The sequence below is a fragment of the Mauremys mutica genome, chromosome 1, assembly GCF_020497125.1.
Source record: "Mauremys mutica isolate MM-2020 ecotype Southern chromosome 1, ASM2049712v1, whole genome shotgun sequence".
Classification (NCBI taxonomy): Eukaryota; Metazoa; Chordata; order Testudines; family Geoemydidae; genus Mauremys; species Mauremys mutica.
The window spans coordinates 71,112,610-71,131,591 of NC_059072.1; the positions used below are offsets into that span (position 1 = coordinate 71,112,610).

Genomic DNA, 18,982 nt, shown 5'->3' on the forward strand with positions numbered 1-18,982 from the left:
TTAATATAACATTCCTAAACTGCTGTAGGAAAAGGTAGTTTCTTCTCTGAATAGGAAATAGTTGAAGTTATTTCTGAAGCCTCTTTTCTGCTGCATTGGGCCCATTATACCTGCAGACTTGCTGAAAAGAATCATATCTTCTGTATTATCTAGCTGTTCAGTCAGTCTTTTACAGCAGTGTAAGTTGTAGTAAACTATATTTCTAAATGAAATAACTGACATTTAATCTTTCTTTTAAAATTTTATGTAAATTATAACTTAGGGTGGGGAAAGAAGTCTTTTTGTTTGGTTTGTACTACTAAGTATGATTTTTTGCTTATCCGTATTTAATGTGATGATGAGGATGAGAGTGAGTTCATGCTCTCCAGGATACTACTATAGTGATGAGGGAGAACAAAAAACCACATTTAAAGGGAGGCGGTATGATATATCTAAAGTGATTAATGGTTTGAGACACTCTGCAGCTGACAGTTATTAGCATGTTGACAATTTGAGCACTATACCTCAGAGGAAAACGTGGTCCCTGATTTAGGAAATGTCTGTGCTAAATCAAGGCTGTACAACTTATAGACTAGGCCATTTTTTCTTTGACGCCTAGACCACTTAACTCTTTTGGTAGGTCTAATTTTTGCAAGGTCATATGTTTATGTTCCTGAGAATAGCTGTACACACACATTCTCATTCTCTCGCTTTCGCTCTAGGAAGGTATAAGGTTAACCAGTAAGCATTAAGCTTACTGTTAACTGAGCTTAACTGTTAACCCCGGCGGTCCTGCGCTGGTCAGAGGGACTCCAGCCCCAGTGGCCAGGCTGGGCTGGCGGGCTGGAGCAACCCCCGCCGCGAAGCGCTGTCCAGGCCAGTGGGACCCCAGCCCCAGTCGTGCTGGTGGGACCCCAGCCTCGGCTGCGCGGGCCCGGCCAGAGCGACCCTGGCCCTGGCTGTGCTGGCTGGAGCAACCCCAGCCACGCTGGCCCGGCAGGACCCCGGCCAGGCCAGAGTAACCCCCAGCCCTGACTGTGCCGGCCGGCGAAACCCCAGCGCCGGCTGGGCTGGAGCAGTCCTCAGCCCCCAGAGTGACCCTGGCCCTGGCTGCGCTGGCCAGAGCAAACCCAGCCGCACCGGGCCAGCAGGACCCCCAGCCAGGCCCGAGCAGTTAACTGTGTTAACCAATATTTACATCCCTATTTCACTCTCCCTCCCCTTCCTCCCCCCCAATTGAAGTAAGATGAGGAAATATCGTGGTTTGTTTTTTTCTTTTCCCTTCCATTGGGTTTATAACAAAAGAAGGGAACTCAGTTCGTGTTAGTAGGGTATTTTGTGTGTCCTAGAGTCTTAAAACATGATTTCTATTGCCCAGTTGATAAGCTCCTAGTTATGATCAGAGAGCTACAACAGAATATAGAAACTAGGTTATAGTCACCATAGTGGTAATGATCCCCAAAGCGCTTTACTACTACACATATAATAGGCATCATCTGTGGGGTGTGTGCAGCTGTGTAACAGCGTACAGTTACAGAATTCAAGTAAAAAGTAAACAATCATACATTTGATAGCTTTTTAATTATATATCAATACAATCAAAAATGAGTATCAGGTATCATATTTTACATACTTGTAAAGATGGCCATTACTGTTGAGGGGGCACTCTGCCTTCTAAAACAATATCTACTGAATGCCTGCCGCATGGGATTTGGTGATACTGTGCTGCTGCAGGTGTGCCATCTCTTGGATGAGATATAAAACTAAGGTCTTGAAATGTATTTATTAAAGAATACCGTGGTACATTTCACAACATTTAAAGAGTTTTGACCATGTATCCTGGCCAGATTTAAGTGATTTTTATTCTGTGTTCAACTGGATATAGTATTTTTGTATTCATATGGAAATATTTCAAAATAAATGCTGTTCAGTTACAAATATTTTAAGAATTCTAGCAGTCAACCTAAATATCATGCCCTAATAGCAGATTTCCATTTTGTAGGAAATCAAGTCCCAAAGCCATTATAACCATGGATACAGTGATTCTTTTGGACGGAAAAGCCACATTGATGATTACAGCACATGGGACATTGTCAAAGCTACACAGTAAGTGTTTTTTTTTTTTTTTTTACAGTTTTAAATTTTTCAATATCTCCATTAGTGGAATGACAGTAAAATGAAAATCTCTTTTTGTTGCGTAAACTTTGAATGAATAATTTATTTTTTGTATCCTCAGAAACCACAATCCTGGGCTGATGGATTATAGTACACGATTTGAAAATTGAATTAAAAAATGCTTTTGAGGGAAATTTATGCCCACTGTATGAAAATATACAGGAGTCTTTATGCAAAGTGTTGAGATTTAGATTATTGCTCATGTGGATGATGGAGAAAAGATTAAATGCTTTCTGAAATTAGTTTTTCATTTTGTTTATGATGTTCCTTATGTTTTAAAATACAAATAAATTACTAGATGGGGTGGATCATACACAGTTACAAAATTCTTATGTGATTTTAGGTGTTTAGACCATTGGAACACAGAATGCATAAGTAGCATTCCCCTGATCTCCTTTAAATCTACAATTTCAACACTGCCATAAAACTGTAAATTGGTTGCCAAGTAGTATAGTAGCAATTTAAGCATTGTGACTATACTAATGAATCACTGGTTCGCATACAACATGATAAAGCAGCGCTCCGTTGGATCAGCGTGTTTGCTCCCAGTTGTGGCGCTCCACTTCCTGCCACTGGTGAGTGCAGGGAGATTGGGGAAAGGACGTCCCCTGTACTTACCTGCAGCGAGAAGCGGAGTGCCGCGGCCGGGAGCTGGCTGAGTGGAGCGGGCTGGGGCCGGGCTGCTCCGCTTCCGCCGCCAGCGGTGAGTGCGAGACCTTCCCTACCCCCGTCCCCACACGACACAGCTGGGGCCGGGGCAAGAAAAGCAGAGCTGGCTGGGGTCACAGTGCTCTGCTTCCCGCCGCAGGTGAGTACAGGGGACGTCCTTTCCCCAACTTCCCCTCACTCACTGCCAACGGGGGAAGTGGAGCAGCCCGGCCCCAGCCCACTTCTTACAAGCGCTTCAGATGGCACATTCTGAGATTCCCCTGAACAAAAAAGGCAATAGTTGTGTCCATCCATGAGTAGAATGACTTTCCTGCAGGAAGGCAAGAACTTGAAGCCTGATCATTATTGTCCTGGTAAAATATGTGGCAACATTGCATGTAAAGTTGTAAGATTTGTCTGTATGACATGTTCTAAGTCTGGGGGGAGTGGCCACAAACCAGTTGCCCAGAGACAAAAGGCTAGCAAATGCCTCAGTCAGGTGTCAGCAAAATCAAATGAACTGTCAGCTATTCTTTGGCAGGAAAGGCGATGCAGTTAAAATCTTGACAAAGAAACAGCTGAGGGTTCCCATCCACACAGACTTTCCATCTCCTGAACCTCAGCTAGAGATGATTCTCCAAGAAGAGAAAGAGCTATAAAGAGGAGAGAGGAGACTCCCCAATTGGTCCCTCCTGTCTCTCTACTCGTGGCATCCACAACACCTGAAGAATAAAGGAAATAGCTTTGGACTGGGGGAGGGATCCTGATTGAAAGATTCAGCCAGTAAGACTGCTAAAAAGTGCTGAGAGACATTTGTTTTGAATTAATACTAACTTGTTAAGTTAGGCATTAGTTGAAATTTACTTTTATTTTCTTGTAACCAGTGCTGACTTTTATGTTTCATTACTTGTAATAACTACAAAAGATATATTTTAAGTGAATAAACTTGTATTATTGTTTTATTTAGACCAGTGTGTTTGGATTGAAGTATTTGGGAAGCTCCATTTGGGGTAACAAGATTTATGCATATAATTTTAAATTAATAAAATGATGGACTTATTATGAGCTTGTATTGTCCAGGAGAGTGCTGAGCAGTACAAAATATACTTCTGGGAGGAAGTCTGAGACTGGGTATTTGCTGGTGTTGCTCTGCAGTGTAAATCAAGGGTGGGTGGCTGTAGCACTCTTGGGGTATAAATGGGAGTAATTGACATCCTGGAGGCTGTGTGTGAGCTGGCCAGCAGTGGTTGCTCTAACAGCAAAGCAGTGTAAAAGGCATCCCAGGTTGGAGAACTGAGAGGACACAGTTGTTATCGGTCCATATTTTACCCTGGGTAATGTCACAAAGGGTGAGGCTATAAAAGGGGGCATGGTGCTGTGGCTACTGTAGTTCTTCCAACCACTGCAGCTGGTGGATCAGGAACCACTCGGGGCCAGTGGCCAAGATCCTTATCTTGAACAGTGTCTTGTTATACCGTTATCATATAGATTAGATTATAGTGTAAATAGTTAGGTAGAGTTTTAGTGTTGGGTTTTGTTTCTTAAAAAGTTTTGTAGTTAGTTGTTAAGTGTAGCTTCAGTTCTGCTGTTGGGATCAGATGCTGGGTCTGAAAGTCAGGAGTCCTGGCTTCAAGAAGTGTGAACTTTCTTTGGTTCTAAGCTCCAAGAACCCTGTGGTATCTAAAAAGGATCTCAAATCTTTGTGCCTGAAATTGAAAAGCAGAGAGACTCCATCAGTGGCAGCCTCTGTAAGCAGAGCCATTTTGTAGGAGCAACCTCCCTCAAATCCAGGAACTCGAGTTCAGGGGAAACACTCAATGTGTAAGAATGATCCAAAAGATACTTGGGGAAATTGGTGGATCCAGTGTCTTTTAATCACAGATCATTGGATCCTAAACTGAGAAAGAAGGATCCTGAACATCTAGTGCAGCAGGCAGTTAATACTGTGGTCCCACGGATCAGACTCAGTTCAAGCCTGCTCAGCAATCTCCCATAAGAGTGGTAGATCAAATCCACTGTACAAATCCTTGGCCCTGTTTTATCTTGAATCTGGAGGGGACTGATAAAGACATAAGAGATAGAGGAGCTCTTTTGGATCCACGTACTACTACTTTCCCTCCAGAGAAGCCAAGGATAGAGGAGCTATTGCCTCTCACCACCCTTCCTGCCACCTAATGCTCCCCTGTGTTCTTCCAGTAAAATGCTACTACTTCTAATCTCTCCTTTTCCATTGTGCTTGGATCAGAAATTAACCCACTCAGTTGCCACATTGTCCATTTCTTAAGGGATGAGATATTGCTGAACAAACGTGGAAAAGATGCATGCTGTAGCAGGTAATATGAGATTGAATAGGAATGGACGGTTGGCTGGATTGGCACCCCCTGTTGGCCCTCTCCCAGGTGTTACCAAGAATGACAGCATACCCATTACAGAAGGAATTTTTCTCTTTTGAGAGCTTTGGGAAGATTTCATTCATTGAATCCAAAGGTCACGGATCTGTCTGCAATTCACAGGGAAAGAGAGCAATCCCCAATTATTGCATCAGACATGCTCTCAGAAGAAGATGAACCTGAGGTGCTCGAAGAACATCAGGAAACAGATTCTGAACTGGAAGACCAGAAGTCTCTGGATAAAAATATGGGAATTGTGTCTTTGTTAGAGGATGCAGTATTTCATGAAATAGTTGACAACTACTCTGAAAATTCCCTTGGTAATAGTAGAGGAGATGTCTCTCGCTGCATCTTTGATGTCCTTGGTTCTCCATAGAAAAACAGAATTACACTTCCTGTTTTAGAGGGGCAGCATTGAAAGCCCTTATGGCTGGCCTGCCATTTACTGTATTCCATAAATATAAGGTTGTCCTATGTCCCTGTCCCAGGTTCCTACCGCAAGTATTGACTAAGTTTCACACGAATCAGTCAGCTAATCTGCTGGTATTGCTCCTTCCCTCTCCCCTCCCATAAGACTGCATAGAAATGTAGGTGAAAATAGGTTAGATATTTTAAATGCAACAAGGGCTTTATTTTGTTGTTTGAATGGGACTAAACAATTCAGAAAGTCTCCAAATCTTTTCATATTTTTTGCTGATTATAAAAAAGGTCAAAAATCTCTTTTCAAACATTATCAAAATGGTCGTGTACACAAGAGGCTTATATATTGACATCTATTCCTATCCCAGAAGGATTTTGGTCCCATTCTAGTAGGGCCAAGGCGATCTCAATGCATTACACTTACCACTCTCCTGATTTCTGTAACATGGAGCTCCAGACATACATTTACACAACACTGCTATTTGGACTTAGGGTTTGTCTACACACGAGGCTTAGTGCATGGAAAATCAGGGTGTAAATATACAGCACACTAGCGGCCCATATGGACCCTGCTACTATATGCTAAAAGTTCTTGGGAAGGTGGTTTTAGCAATTGCTGGTAGCAGGATGTTCACTGCTCAATAAAAATAAAGATCTCTCAAGAAGCTACAAAGGCTTCATAACCATAGTTTCTTCTTCCTGTGCCTGTGGTTCCCACTTATTTTGTGTCAGTTCACCTGGCACAGAGGTTTGGAAGTTCAAATAGCAGTGTCCAGTAGGGGTTATGCATGCACTTTTCATGCCGGCATGTCCAGGCAGAAAGGGGGCAGTGCGACCTGTTCACCCTTGGTTCCTTCTAACTGAACTTCAACAATAAGTGGGAAGACTTTGTGTCCTTTTTTCAGTTAGTTACTGTTACAAGTTATTAATCTTTTAATGTAGTTATTAGTTACCTTGTCATTAGCTACTATTTTTTTTTAAAGACAGCTAGTTTATAGTGGTCAGTGAAACTAGTCAGTTATCTTGTCAGTTTTAGGCTGAGCCCTGTTTGCAGGCTTCAAATCCTGGGCTTGTCAATTTCAGATTTGATGCTGGGGCCTGGTTTATCAGGCTTTATGTTCTTGCCTTCCTGCAGGAAAGTCATTCTGTTCATGGATAGACACAACCATTGCCTTTTTTGTTCAGGGGAATCTGAGTGTGCTATCTGAAGCGCTTTTAAGAAGCGCACACAGAGGTCAAGAGAACATGGACTGAGCCTCTTTTTAACTGAATAATCTGAGACCCTAGTCAGATGCTGACCTACCACAGTAATAAGGAAAATACTGAACCAATGTGTGGATCTGTATCTCCCCTTCCCCTTTTGGTTCCCACCTTTCTTTCTTCAGGGATATACCTGGACCACAATAACATCAGACTGTTAGGTCTTGCAGGTCATTCAATAAGGTTATGCCCTACAGTTCTATACCATACACCTGATACCATACACCCTCCCCATCTCTCTTCAGGGATTAATTTCACATAAGTTTCATGCACCAAGAGATTGGAGCTGGGTGCCGTAGAGCTGGTACCACTTGCCTTTGGAGGAAAAGGGTTTTAGTCTGCTTTCTTTATGATACCAAAGCAAAAAGGAGGGTGGCAACCTATACTAGATCTCAGGCTCCTCAACAGTTATATGTCCAATCCAAAGCTTTGCATGGTGACTCTGGCATCCATCACACCCTCATTAGATCTTATGGACTTGTTTAGTACGGTCAGCTTGCAAGATGCTTATTTTCATGTGGCGATACACCTGTCATACTGAAAGTTTCTCTGCTTTGCAGTACTGAAGGACCATTGTCAGTTCAAGGTTTTCTTGTTTGGTCACTTGACTGCACCTTGAGTTTTTACAAAGTGCCTGTAAGTGGTAATCGCTCATTTACATCGTCAAGGTATATGTGTGTCCATATCTTGACAATTGATTAATCTGAGGTAAATCAGTCCAGCAGGTCTCCAACTCAGTAAGAGTGATTCTGTGCCTGTTTTCAGACTTAGGGCTGAAAATCAATCTAAAGAAATCTCAGTCGATTTCATCCCAAACCATAAAGTTTATAGGTGCTATCATAGACTCCAAAACACTGAGTATGACCCAAGGACCTCTTGATGCTGTCAAGGGCACAGGGATACAAAGGGGTACGATGACCCCATTGGTTCACCAAAGGGATAGTGTCACACTGGTGGTCCTTATCATTGTGAGATATATGATCAGAAAATATGTGAGGAGTTGTGCGTGTATATATACTAAAAAAATATGTTCTCTAGGTCTGTAGTTAAAAGCAGGTCACTCAAAGTTAGCATGTCATGAGACATACTCCTCCAGATGTGGGTGGGAGATGCTTATCTCCATGGTGGACCGTTGTGTATTGTATCATACAATAGCAGTCTGTTAGGATTTTAAGTAAAATGCTAATGAAGAGCTGTGGGAGACTTCAGAAAGGAATCACTAGGAAGGGGAAAACAGTGTGTAGGTGGCATTATTTTGAGATCAACATCAAAGGTCTGTTCTGGTATATTTGGGGGAGCAGAAAGACACCCTGACATCCTTCATTTAGGAAGTTAAACTGACAGCGGGTTTGCTTCATGAAAAAGGGACCTCAGCCAGGCTTGCCTGAAAACGCTGGAAATAACTTTGTGTGAGATATCCTTCTTTAGATAGAAGGATAACTTATAGTTAAGTTTAGAATGTGTTATGATTTTGTTTGATATCTAACCATTTGTTCCCATCTCTTACACAGGTTTTTATTTTTATCTCTATTCTTTCTTAAATGAATTTCTTTTTGTTTTGTAATTTAATTAAATTGTTGTGTGTAATAAAGGAGTGGTGGTCTAAGGTAAAACTGGTAAGCTGTGTTCCTTTGGGACCAGAGGATCTGGAATTTCTGTGGTACCTGTGGGTATCCTGTGATCAGGGGCTGGATTCCATGGGGGGATACTTAGGAGGGACTCAGGGGCATCTATTGTCAACCCGAAAGGCAAAGAAAGGGCTTGTGTAGTCCAAAGAAGAGTGCTTGAGTATCTGACAGGCTGGTTGCGTTAAGGAGCTAACACCCAGCTAGCACAGGCAAGACTCCCTCGCACTGGAGGCAGGTGGTAACAAAAGACTCAACTCTGGGTGCCCTGAGAAGTGTCACATTGAGGGCTTGCCTCTGGAGGGGTTTCAGAATCTTTCTCATCTGATCTTGTTGCGTCAGTCACACCCTCAGACATGGATAAGAGTTTGTTGAGGCTGCTAGGTCACATGGCTCTTGCACCCAGGTGACATCTTTTGTCAGATTGAGACTGAGACCTTTTCTGTCTTGGATCCAAGCATTCACAGGATGAACCAGCAAATCATGATCCCTCAGTTGATACTCTTGTCCCTTCATTAGTGGTTAGAGCCAGACAATATTTGTTAGGAATGCCCTTCTCCCCTATATCTCCCACCCTGATGTTAGATATTAGCAGCTGGGGTGCACATCTGGGTCAGTTCCAAACTTTCAGCCTCTGGACCTCAGCAGCTCTATAAGCTTACATAAATGTGCTGGAGCTGAGAGCTTTTCGTTTTGCTTGCAGATTGTTCCTACTGCTGTGGAGAAATCAAGTTGTACAGATTTTAACAGACAACACCACAATAATGTATGACAGAAACAGACAGGGAGGAACAAAATTCAGTCACCCTCTGTCAAGAAACCATTTTACTCTGGGAATGGTGCATCAGTCACTGCATAGCCCTCCTAGCGATATATCTCCCAAAGGAATCGAATGCTGTGACAGATGAACTAGGAGAAGTTGCTCCTTTCATTAATGGTCTCTGAAGGAGTCGTTGCTAACACATATCTTTCAACATGGGGATTTCAGAAAATAGATATCTTTGCACCCAAGGATAAGAAAAAAAGAGACGGTTACTCACCGTAGTAACTGTTGTTCTTCGAGATGTGTTGCTCCTATCCATTCCAGTCAGGTGTGCGCGCCGCGAGTGCCCAAAAAAACAACACCCACCAATAAAATACAAAAACAACAAACAAAAGCCAAATCACAAAAAACAACACAAAAACAAAACCAAAAAAATACCCCAAAAACAGCCAAAAAAAGGGCTCTTGGGAACATTTTTTACCCTAGCAACTCCGGCGGCCGGCTGGCGCCTAGCCCTGGAGTGGCGCCGCTATGGCGCCTGTTTTTATATACCCCAGCCGCCCGTCCGCTCCTCAGTTCCTTCTTGCCGCTACTCCGACAGTGGGGAAGGAGGGCGGGTCTGGAATGGATAGGAGCACATAAAATCACATCTCGAAGAACAACAGTTACTATGGTGAGTAAAACGTCTCTTTCTTCTTCGAGTGATTGCTCCTATGCATTCCAGTCAGGTGATCCCAAGCCTTAAACCTAGCGGTGGGGTCGGAGTGAGACGTGGCGGAGTGTAAAACCGCGGAGCCGAAGGCTGCGTCGTCTTCGAGACTGTGCTGCACCAACGCGTAGTGGGAGGCGAAGGTGTGGACAGAAGACCAGGTAGCCACTCGGACAGATGTCTTGATGGGGACATGGGCCAGGAAGGCGGCCGACGAGGCGTGCGCTCTCGTCGAGTGAGCAGTGAGGCGGCATGGTGGCACGCGAGCAAGCTCGTAGCACGTCCGAATACATGTCTGTAACCCATGAGGAAATTCGCTGCGAGGAGACCGGCTCGCCCTTTCATGCGGTCGGCGACTGCTATAAACAGCTGGGTCGAACGTCGGAAAACAGGGGGGCCCCCCCCCCCCTACGTCAGCTCGATGTAAAAGGCAAGCGCCCTGCGGACAACTCCAGGGGTGAGAAGCTTTGTTGCTCACGAGGTGAGGCGTGTGGCTTCGGGAAGAAGACCGGAGGAAGATCTCCTGGTTGAGGTGGAAGGCCGTACACCACCTTAGGGAGGAAGGACGGGTGTGGTCGAAGCTGCACCTTGTCTCCGTGGAAGACGGTGTATGGTGGACCAACCGTTAGAGCACGGAGCTCAGAGACACCGTCTCGCTGATGTAATTGCGACGAGGAAGGCTGTCCTTCCAGGAGAGGTAGAGCAGAAGAGCACGGTGGCTAGAGGCCTCGAAGGGGCGGTCCCATAAGTTTGTGCCAGAACAAGGTTCAAATCCCAGGTTCGGGGCAGGACGCCGCACGGGCGGGTACAAGTGGTCCAGGCCTTTAAGGAAGCGGGAAACCATCTGGTTGGAGAAGAGGGAAACCGACCGTTCCACAGATGGACGAAAGGCGGACACTGCTGCCAGGTGTAGTACCCTCAAGGTGGCGACCGCCATACCTTGTTTCGCTTAAGGTACCAGAGGTGGTCCAGAATGGTAGGGACAGGGACTACGAATGGATTGAGTCCTCGGTCACACCAGAGCGCGAATCGCTTCCATTTTGCAAGGTAGGTGGAGCGAGTCGAAGGCTTTCTGCTCTCTAGCAGGACGTGATGTACTGCCGCCGAAAAACAGTCCCGCTCTGCGTGGGTCAACCACGCAGGTACCAGGCTGTAAGATGGAGGGACTGCAGGTTCGGATGGCGGAGTCTGCCGAAGTCCTGTGTGATGAGGTCCGGCCATAACGGAAGGGGGATGGGATCCTGAACGGAGAGCTCGAGGAGCAGGGTGTACCAATGCTGCCTTGGCCAGGCCGGAGCGACGAGTATGACGCGGGCCTTGTCCCTCCGAAGCTTCTGTAGCACATCGTTGTACGAGCGGGAACGGAGGGAAGGCGTAGAGGAGGTGATCCTTCCAGAGAATAAAGGAAGGCGTGCCGACAGGGAGCCGGCGCGCGACCCCTGGTACGAGCAGAACTGGTGGCACTTCCTGTTCGCCTTGGAGGCGAATAGGTCTATCCGGGGAAACCCCCACCTCCGAAAGATTGTGTGCACGACATCGGACGGAGAGACCACTCGTGGAGAGGAACGACCTGCTGAGATGGGTCGTCACCAGCGTGTACTGCCCTGCACTCCCGGAAGAAAGGACGCTTCCAGGTGAATCGAATGGGCCACGCAGAAGATCCCACAGGTGATCGCATGTTCCTTGCAGAGGGAGGGAGGAGCGGCTCCGCCCTGCTTGTTCACGTAGATAACATCGCCGTTGTGTTGTCCGTGAACACTGTCACGCAGCGGGCCTATGCAGGCAGCGGGTATCGAAGGTGTGACACGCCAAACGGATCGCTCGCAGCTGCGGGATGTTGATGTGTAGAGCGAGCTCTTGGGGGTGACCAAAAAAGACCTTGGGTGTGTAGGTCGCCCCAGGTGAGCTCCCCAGCCGAGCGCTGAGGCATCCGTGGTCAGAGTGGTGGATGTGAGCGATGGAGGGTGGAACGGGACCTCCCGCACACATGGACCTCCGGGTCTAGCCACCAGCTGAGGGACTCGAGGGTTGGCTTGGTGACTAGTGACCACCATGTTGATGGGATCTCGATGATGCGGCCCGAGTACACACCGATGCTAGCCAGGACTGGAATGGGCGTAGTGTTGAGCCGCGTGTACGCGGTGACATACGTAACAGATGCCATGTGGCCCAGGAGGCGGAGGCAGGATCGCACCGTCGTGGTAGGGAAGGTGACGAGGTCTCTGATGATGGAGACCATTGGCTGGTGCCGCGATCGTATGCAGGCAGCCCTGGCCAACTTGGAGTTGAGAACCGCTCCAATGAACTCCACCCGCTGCGACGGAATCAATGAGGACTTCTCGGCATTGATGAGAAGACCGAGTCGTTGAAAGAGGAACAGGATTTCTGTCATCTGGTCCATTAACAGCCCGCCGAGACTTTCCGCGAATCAGCCAAGTCCGTCGAGATACGGGGTAGACGTGTATCTGACGACGGCGGAGCGGGCTGCTGCAACCACCGCCATGCATTTGGTAAACACCCTCGGTGCGTGGATAGGCCGAATGGTAGCACTGCGAACTGGTAGTGCACGTTGTTGACTACGAACCGCAGGTAGCGTCGATGGGGAGGTCGGTAGATCGCGACATGGAAGTACGCGTCCTTCATGTCGAGGGCGGCAAACCAGTCTCCCGGATCCAGAGAGGGAATGATGGTCCCAGGGTGACCATGCGGAACTTGGGCTTGAGGAGCAGATACTTTGTTTAGCTCTCGAAGGTCCAGTTATAGGACGTAGCCCTCCTTTCGCTTTGGGGATGAGAAAATATCGGGAATAGAATCCCCTGCCCCGCCTGTCTTGAGGCACTGCCTCTATGGCACCCACGCTCAACAGAGTCTGGACTCTTGAGTAAGAGGAATTGCACGTGAGAGGGGTCCCTGAAGAGGGACTGGGAAGGGGGGGCGAAAACAAACTGAAGGCGGTATCCCCGACTGGATTGTTTTGGAGCACCCAGGACAGTTGTCCGTAGTTATAATGGACCACGCCTAAAAAAAAAAAAAAAAACAAAAGAAATGGGAGAGGCGGTTGTTGCAAAACAAAAGGTGTAGGATCCGGTGGAGAGACAGATGGGCCGTCCTCGGGCGTCCCATCAAAAGGCCTGCTTGGAGCCTTGCGGGGCCTTGGAAGGGGCCTGGGCCTGGTTGCGCCTGTTGCCGGATGGACGACGGCGATTTAGGCCCGCTCGCCTGCTGTTGTAAGGGTGATACCGATGCTGAGAGAAAGGCCGTGAGGGTTGCTGCCTGAAGGTCCGGCGCTGTGGTGCCAGTGTGTACATCCCGAGGGTGCGGATTGCTACGCGACCGTCCTTTTGGGTCTGGATCCGGGCATCAGTTTTTCTCGGAGAAGAGACCCTTGGTGTCAAATGGCAGGTCTTGCAATGTGTACTTGCACCCTCGGATGGCAGAGTGGAGGACTGCGCCAGAGATGCGCCCGCAATCGTCACTCCCCCTGAGGGCTAGGGTTCCGAGCTCCCGAGTCCGCGGAGTCAAGGGCGGCACTGGAAGGAGGACCTGGAAGATTTTCTTTCCCCTCATCCAACAACGCTGAGGAACTCTAGGCGGGAGGCTGTTGGGAGCAGCTCTGTAAACTTCGCCAGTGGACACCATGATGTCCATATATGTACCTGGCGAGGAGGGCCATCCTGGTTTGGCGATGCGAAGTTGCAGGCCTCCGGCCGAGTAGACCTTGCGGCTAACGGGTCCATTCGCCGCGCCTTGTCCTTTGACTTTGGCGCAGGGGTGGGTTGACCATGCCTCTCCCTGTCGTTGACCGACTGCACGACCAACGAAGTCTGGGGGTCGGGTGAGTATACAAATACTCATAGGCCCGTAGGGGGGACTGAGTACTTGCGCTCAGACCCCGCGGGGCCGTAGGAGGGATGGACGCCGGTGACTGCCAGAGCGTGGGTGGCGTTCTTTCTGGATTGGTACCGAATGAACGGTAATGCCACCCTACTGGAGCCTCCGCTCCAATGACGTTTGTGGACGGGGTCCTCATCCTCCTGGACCTTCTGCTATGGGGAGGTCTATGGCCTTCGCGAGCACGCGGCGAAGGAGGTCTTGGTGGGCACCTCAGGTCTATCGGTGGAGGATCCTTGGCAGATGCTCCCGGCCACCGCCTCGTTTGGTGACGACGACGAGGACAAGCCCTGGACCCCCGACAGCCCCCCCCCCCCTCCGTGGAATGGATCTTCCAGCGTTGATCGGCTGGCTCGGGCTGAGGATGCCTCTGGGGGTCAGGCGGTACCAAAACCGAAGGGGGCGGTCGACTGACGGGTGGAGGCCTCCGGTACCCAGGCGCTCAGAGGCAGGGGCTCTTGGAGGAAAGGGTAACCGCCCTTGAGTGTCGTATTGGGCCCAGGGGGACCCAGAAGCCACCACTGTTGTGCACCCTGAGGCTGGCCCCTTGCGGAGTAGGAGGCAGTGCGACGTTGCTGTCTGCCCCGGAAGCGACCGACGCGGGCGGGATGGACATGGGGGTGCAGAGGGGGGGGAGGGGGTGGGCCCCCCCCCCCCCCCCCCCCCCCCCCCCCCCCCACCCGGGGGGGGGGGGGGGGGAGGGGGGGGGGGGGGGACCCGGTGACGGACTGCGCCGTAGGAAAGAGGCAGTCTGGCCCCGAGACGGTGCCGAGGATCGGTGGCCGGGCATCACGGTAATCCGGGATGGTGACCGAGACCAACGTCCGGCCGCGGTGCCGGGAGCTCGACCGGTGCCGGGAGCTCGACCGGGATCCGGACCTGTGGTGCCGGGAGCGGCATGCGCGAGTCCCACGGTGCCGGGAACGGTGCCGGGAAGCAGACCTCCGTTGGTACCGGCGCGAAGGCGATCAGGACCTGGAGCGACGCCGGGAGTGCGACTGGTACCACGATGCTGAACGGTACCGGGACGGCGACCAGTACCGCGATGGTGGGCGGTGCCGGGATCTCGAGCGGCGGGGACGGTGACCGCTGCGTCTGGTGGGGGGGGAAGGGGGGGGGGGGGGGGGGGACCGTGAACGAGACCGGGACCGAGAGCGCCGTCTGTGTCGTCCGTCCGGAGAGGGGGGCCGGATCATCATTGCCGGCTTTCCCGCCGATACAACAGCCCGCACCGGCGGTGCCAGGGGCCGGAGGCTCGGTGCCTCTGTGAGCTCTATGAGCTCGCGCGCCGTAGAGAAAGTCTCAGGCGTGGATGGCAGCCGGAGCTCAACTGCGGTCGGTGCCGGGGAGCATGGCGGTGCCGGACTCGACGGCCTTTGTAGCACCGGAGTCAACGGCCCGGTGCACGTCCTGTGCACGGCCACAGCGGGGACCGCAGGTGGCGTAATTGTCTTGGCTGCTGGGCCCTCAGCGTGGGACTTGGCAGCTGCCTTCGCCGGCTTGCGCTTCTTTGATGGCGACAGGGAGCGGGTGCCCCCGGGCCTTCCACGGTGCCGCTGGCTGAGGTCCGCGGAGCCTCGGTGCCGGAGCGGCTCGGGGCCGCCGGTGTGCTCCGCACCGATGCAGTCTTCGGTGCCCAGGCGCGGGACTGTGCCGGGGGCTGGAGCGACGCCTCCTCAGGAGCTGCTTTAACCTAAAATGCCACCCGCTCTTTACGCGTCCGGGGTTTGAAAGCGGAGCAGATAGAGCACTTATCTGTCCTGTGACTCTTCTTCCGAGGCAACGAGGCAGGAGTCTGTGAGGATCCCCCGACCGGCATAGGGCCGCTGGCAAGCTGCGCAGGGCTTAAAGCCAGCCCGGTTGCCATTGGGCATGAGCCCGCACCGGGAGAGGAAAGGGAGGGGAACCCCCCCTTATCCTTATCCTAAAACTAACTAACTAACTAACAGAACTATCTACACTAAGTAATTAAAGAACTATATACAGGAAAAAGTAGTGAGAGCTAGGGTTGTGGAGGACAGAGAGCACTCCACAGTTCCAACTGGCCGTCACGGGCGGTAAGAAGGAACTGAGGAGCGGATGGGCCGGCTGGGGTATATAACAGGCGCCATAGCGGTGCCACTCCAGGGGGCGCCAGCCGGCCCGCCGGAGTTGCTAGGGTAAAAATGTTCCGAAGAGCCGTGCACGCGCGGCGCGCACACCTGACTGGAATGCATAGGAGCAATCACTCGAAGAAGAATGCCATCTTTTGCTCTCGCAGGGTCTGGGTTCTCTAGCAGATGAGTTTCTAATCTCCGGGTCACGTCCCACTGTCTATGTGTTCTCCCTCCCACCCCCCTTCCTTTAATTTCCAGGGTTCTAAGGAAAGCGCAGCAGGACAGTGCTCAGATGATTCTTGTATCCCCAGCATGGTCTCATCAGTTTTGGTATCCAGACCTACTGTATCAGAGTGGTAGCCGTGTTAGTCTGTATCAGCAAAAAGAACGAGGAGTACTTGTGTTACCTTAGAGACTAACAAATTTATGTGAGCATAAGCTTTCATGGGCTAAAGCCCACTTCATCAGATGCATGCAGTGGAAAATATATTAGGAAGATATATATATAGAGAGAGAGGACATGAAAAAATGGGTGTTGCCATACTAACTATAACGAGAGCAATCAGTTAAGGTGGGCTATTATCAGCAGGAGGAAAAAAAAAATGTTTGTAGTTGTAATCAGGATAGCCCATTTCCAACAGTTGACAAGAAGGTGTGAGTTCCAATCATTTTGTCCAATAACTCTCCCATTTCTACCAGACATAATCTTTCATGACTCAGAATGCATATGCTGTATGGACCCACTGTGTCTTCAACTCACGGTCTGGAGACTTCCAAATTATACTCCTGGGGGAATTGTGCACCAAAAAATAAAAAATTCTGTGCACAATATTATAAAATTCAGCAAAATTCTGCAAATTTTTAACAGTATATAATCATGCCAGGTTCAATTATTTTGGTACACCACTACCTCAATATAACACCACCCGATATAACACAAATGTGGATCTAACGTGGTAAAGCAGTGGTCGGGGGGGGGGGTGCTGTGCACTCCGGTGGATCAAAGCAAGTTCAATATAACATGGTTTCACCTATAATGCGGTAAGATTTTTTGGCTCCCAAGGACAGCGTTATATCAAGGTAGAGGTGTAATTTATTTCAAAATACCTGTCAGCAAGTATGTCTGTAACAATACAGACAGACAACAAAATTCCCACAGGAGTAGAGAGTTAAAGAAACCCCTATGACAACCCAGTTCCTATTTCTCTACTCCCTCCCCCCAGAGACCAGCCACGGGGCCCTCCCCAAACACTTACACCCCCTAGAGAGCCCAGCTCCACCCCCGTGCCACCCGGCCCAGACACACACTCTTTGCCACCCGGAGGCCAGCTGTGGGGTTCCTCTGCCCAAACAATCACACCTCTACTCCCCAGAGCCCAGCTGCAGTTCCCACCCCCGGCCCAGACACTCATGGACCCTACGCTCCTAGAGCCCAGGGATCCAGAGGGAGAAACAGCCTGATGCTGGGTCCCTGGGCTTGCATGGAGTTTTTTGCATTCTGCAATTTCCATCCTTCAGGGCATGCTGGGAACTGCAGCTACTGGGAACCCTCCAGTTCCCTCTCCCTCCCCCAGGCCTTGTCTTCTATTTGGGAGCTGGGCTCTGCCGGGTCCAGTGGCCCCTAGTGGCAGCCAACATCTCTGCAGCCCATTTCTGGTGAGAGAGGGGCAGAAATTTTGCATGCCCAACATTAATTTTTGAAAAATTCTGCATTTCGCAATAGTGCAGAATTCCCCCAGGAAAAGTTAACATGATTGGATAGTTAACATGTTACCATGATTGGATAAAGAATTTTCCAATGAAGTCTAGAGAATTTTCATGGTTGACTAGGAAAACATACACAGCTAAATAAAAACATTTTCCCCTAAGGATATAGTCAAAATAATCTGATCCCCTTTGAGTATCTAATTCAGGATTAATGGTATATCTTCTATTGCTTAAAGTCAGGACTTTAAGCAATAGAATCCCACATGTGGATCCCACGACCCCATACTTGCAGCTCAGAAACTCCTCTTGAAACTCTGAGTAGTGAAGGAACTGAAAGAACAGTTCACATTAATGGAGTACATTAATGGAGTCATAATTTTCCCTGTAATTTTGCCCATGAAAAGGAGAATGGAGACAGGGTAGTAGCTAGCTGGGTTATGAGTGGCTAATAGTACTTTTTTGAATTCTGCCCAAGCAGCTACATGCTTCTTAACATCAGTAAGTCTTCTTCCTGAAAGGAAGTGTTGATGTTGATCAACTTTGGTCCCAGGTAGTGTTGACTATCCATGAAGAACAGTTGGTTTTGCATGCTGCTTGTGTGATTCTTCCATAAATTGAGATTATATTGTCTGGATTTTTCCAGGGAAGCGGGAAGAGAGCACTTCTTGGTGGAAAACAGTAGTCTCAGTCGACCTAGATTGGTTAATTAGTTCACAAATGAAATTCTATGGCAAGGGAGCAAAATTTTGGTTTCTTTCACAGATGTAATATAGTTTTTCAAGAACTCCTTATGCAGTTGACTGATTGTCTTGTCCTATTTGTGCATGAGTTTTTTGTCTTAATGCTTCTCCTATTAGCAGCAGGTGGAAAAAAGAAAACTTTGTCATGGTAATCCTTCTGCGTAAGAAGTTTGCTGTTTCTTACTCACTTTTTGGTTCTTATCTCCAAGCAGGTGAGAACAATCTTATAATTGCTACAGTCTTTTGCATAGGTTCTTATATTGTGCTCATCTCTGTGGTATCTAAGTACCTGATTGTTTCCTGCATGTTGGTTTTTGCATATGATAATAAGTTGAATTTTTTTTCTTCTTCAAGGTATGGAATATATGAACGATGTAGAGAGTTGGTGGAAGCAGGTTATGATGTACGGCAGCCAGACAAAGAAAACGTTACACTTCTCCACTGGGCTGCAATCAACAACAGAATAGATCTGGTGAAGTATGTATTAATATATAGCTAAACATCAGTGATGTCTTTAAGCAATTTTTTGTTTGTCTATAATGCTAAATAGACTTCATAGTTCCTTTTTAAGCCCACTCA

At 48.8% G+C, this 18,982-nt stretch overlaps 1 protein-coding gene across 3 annotated transcripts in view; it reads left to right on the forward strand.

Annotated features, from left to right (window-relative positions):
- Positions 1-18,982, forward strand: part of ZDHHC17 (zinc finger DHHC-type palmitoyltransferase 17) — a 135,458-nt gene that overhangs the window by 23,219 nt on the left and 93,257 nt on the right. For all 3 annotated transcript variants that reach the window (XM_044989002.1, XM_044989009.1, XM_044989018.1), the window contains 2 exons: positions 1,982-2,085; positions 18,758-18,880. In XM_044989002.1, the coding sequence (XP_044844937.1) occupies positions 1,982-2,085; positions 18,758-18,880 (227 nt within the window). The remainder of the gene's footprint in view (positions 1-1,981; positions 2,086-18,757; positions 18,881-18,982) is intronic.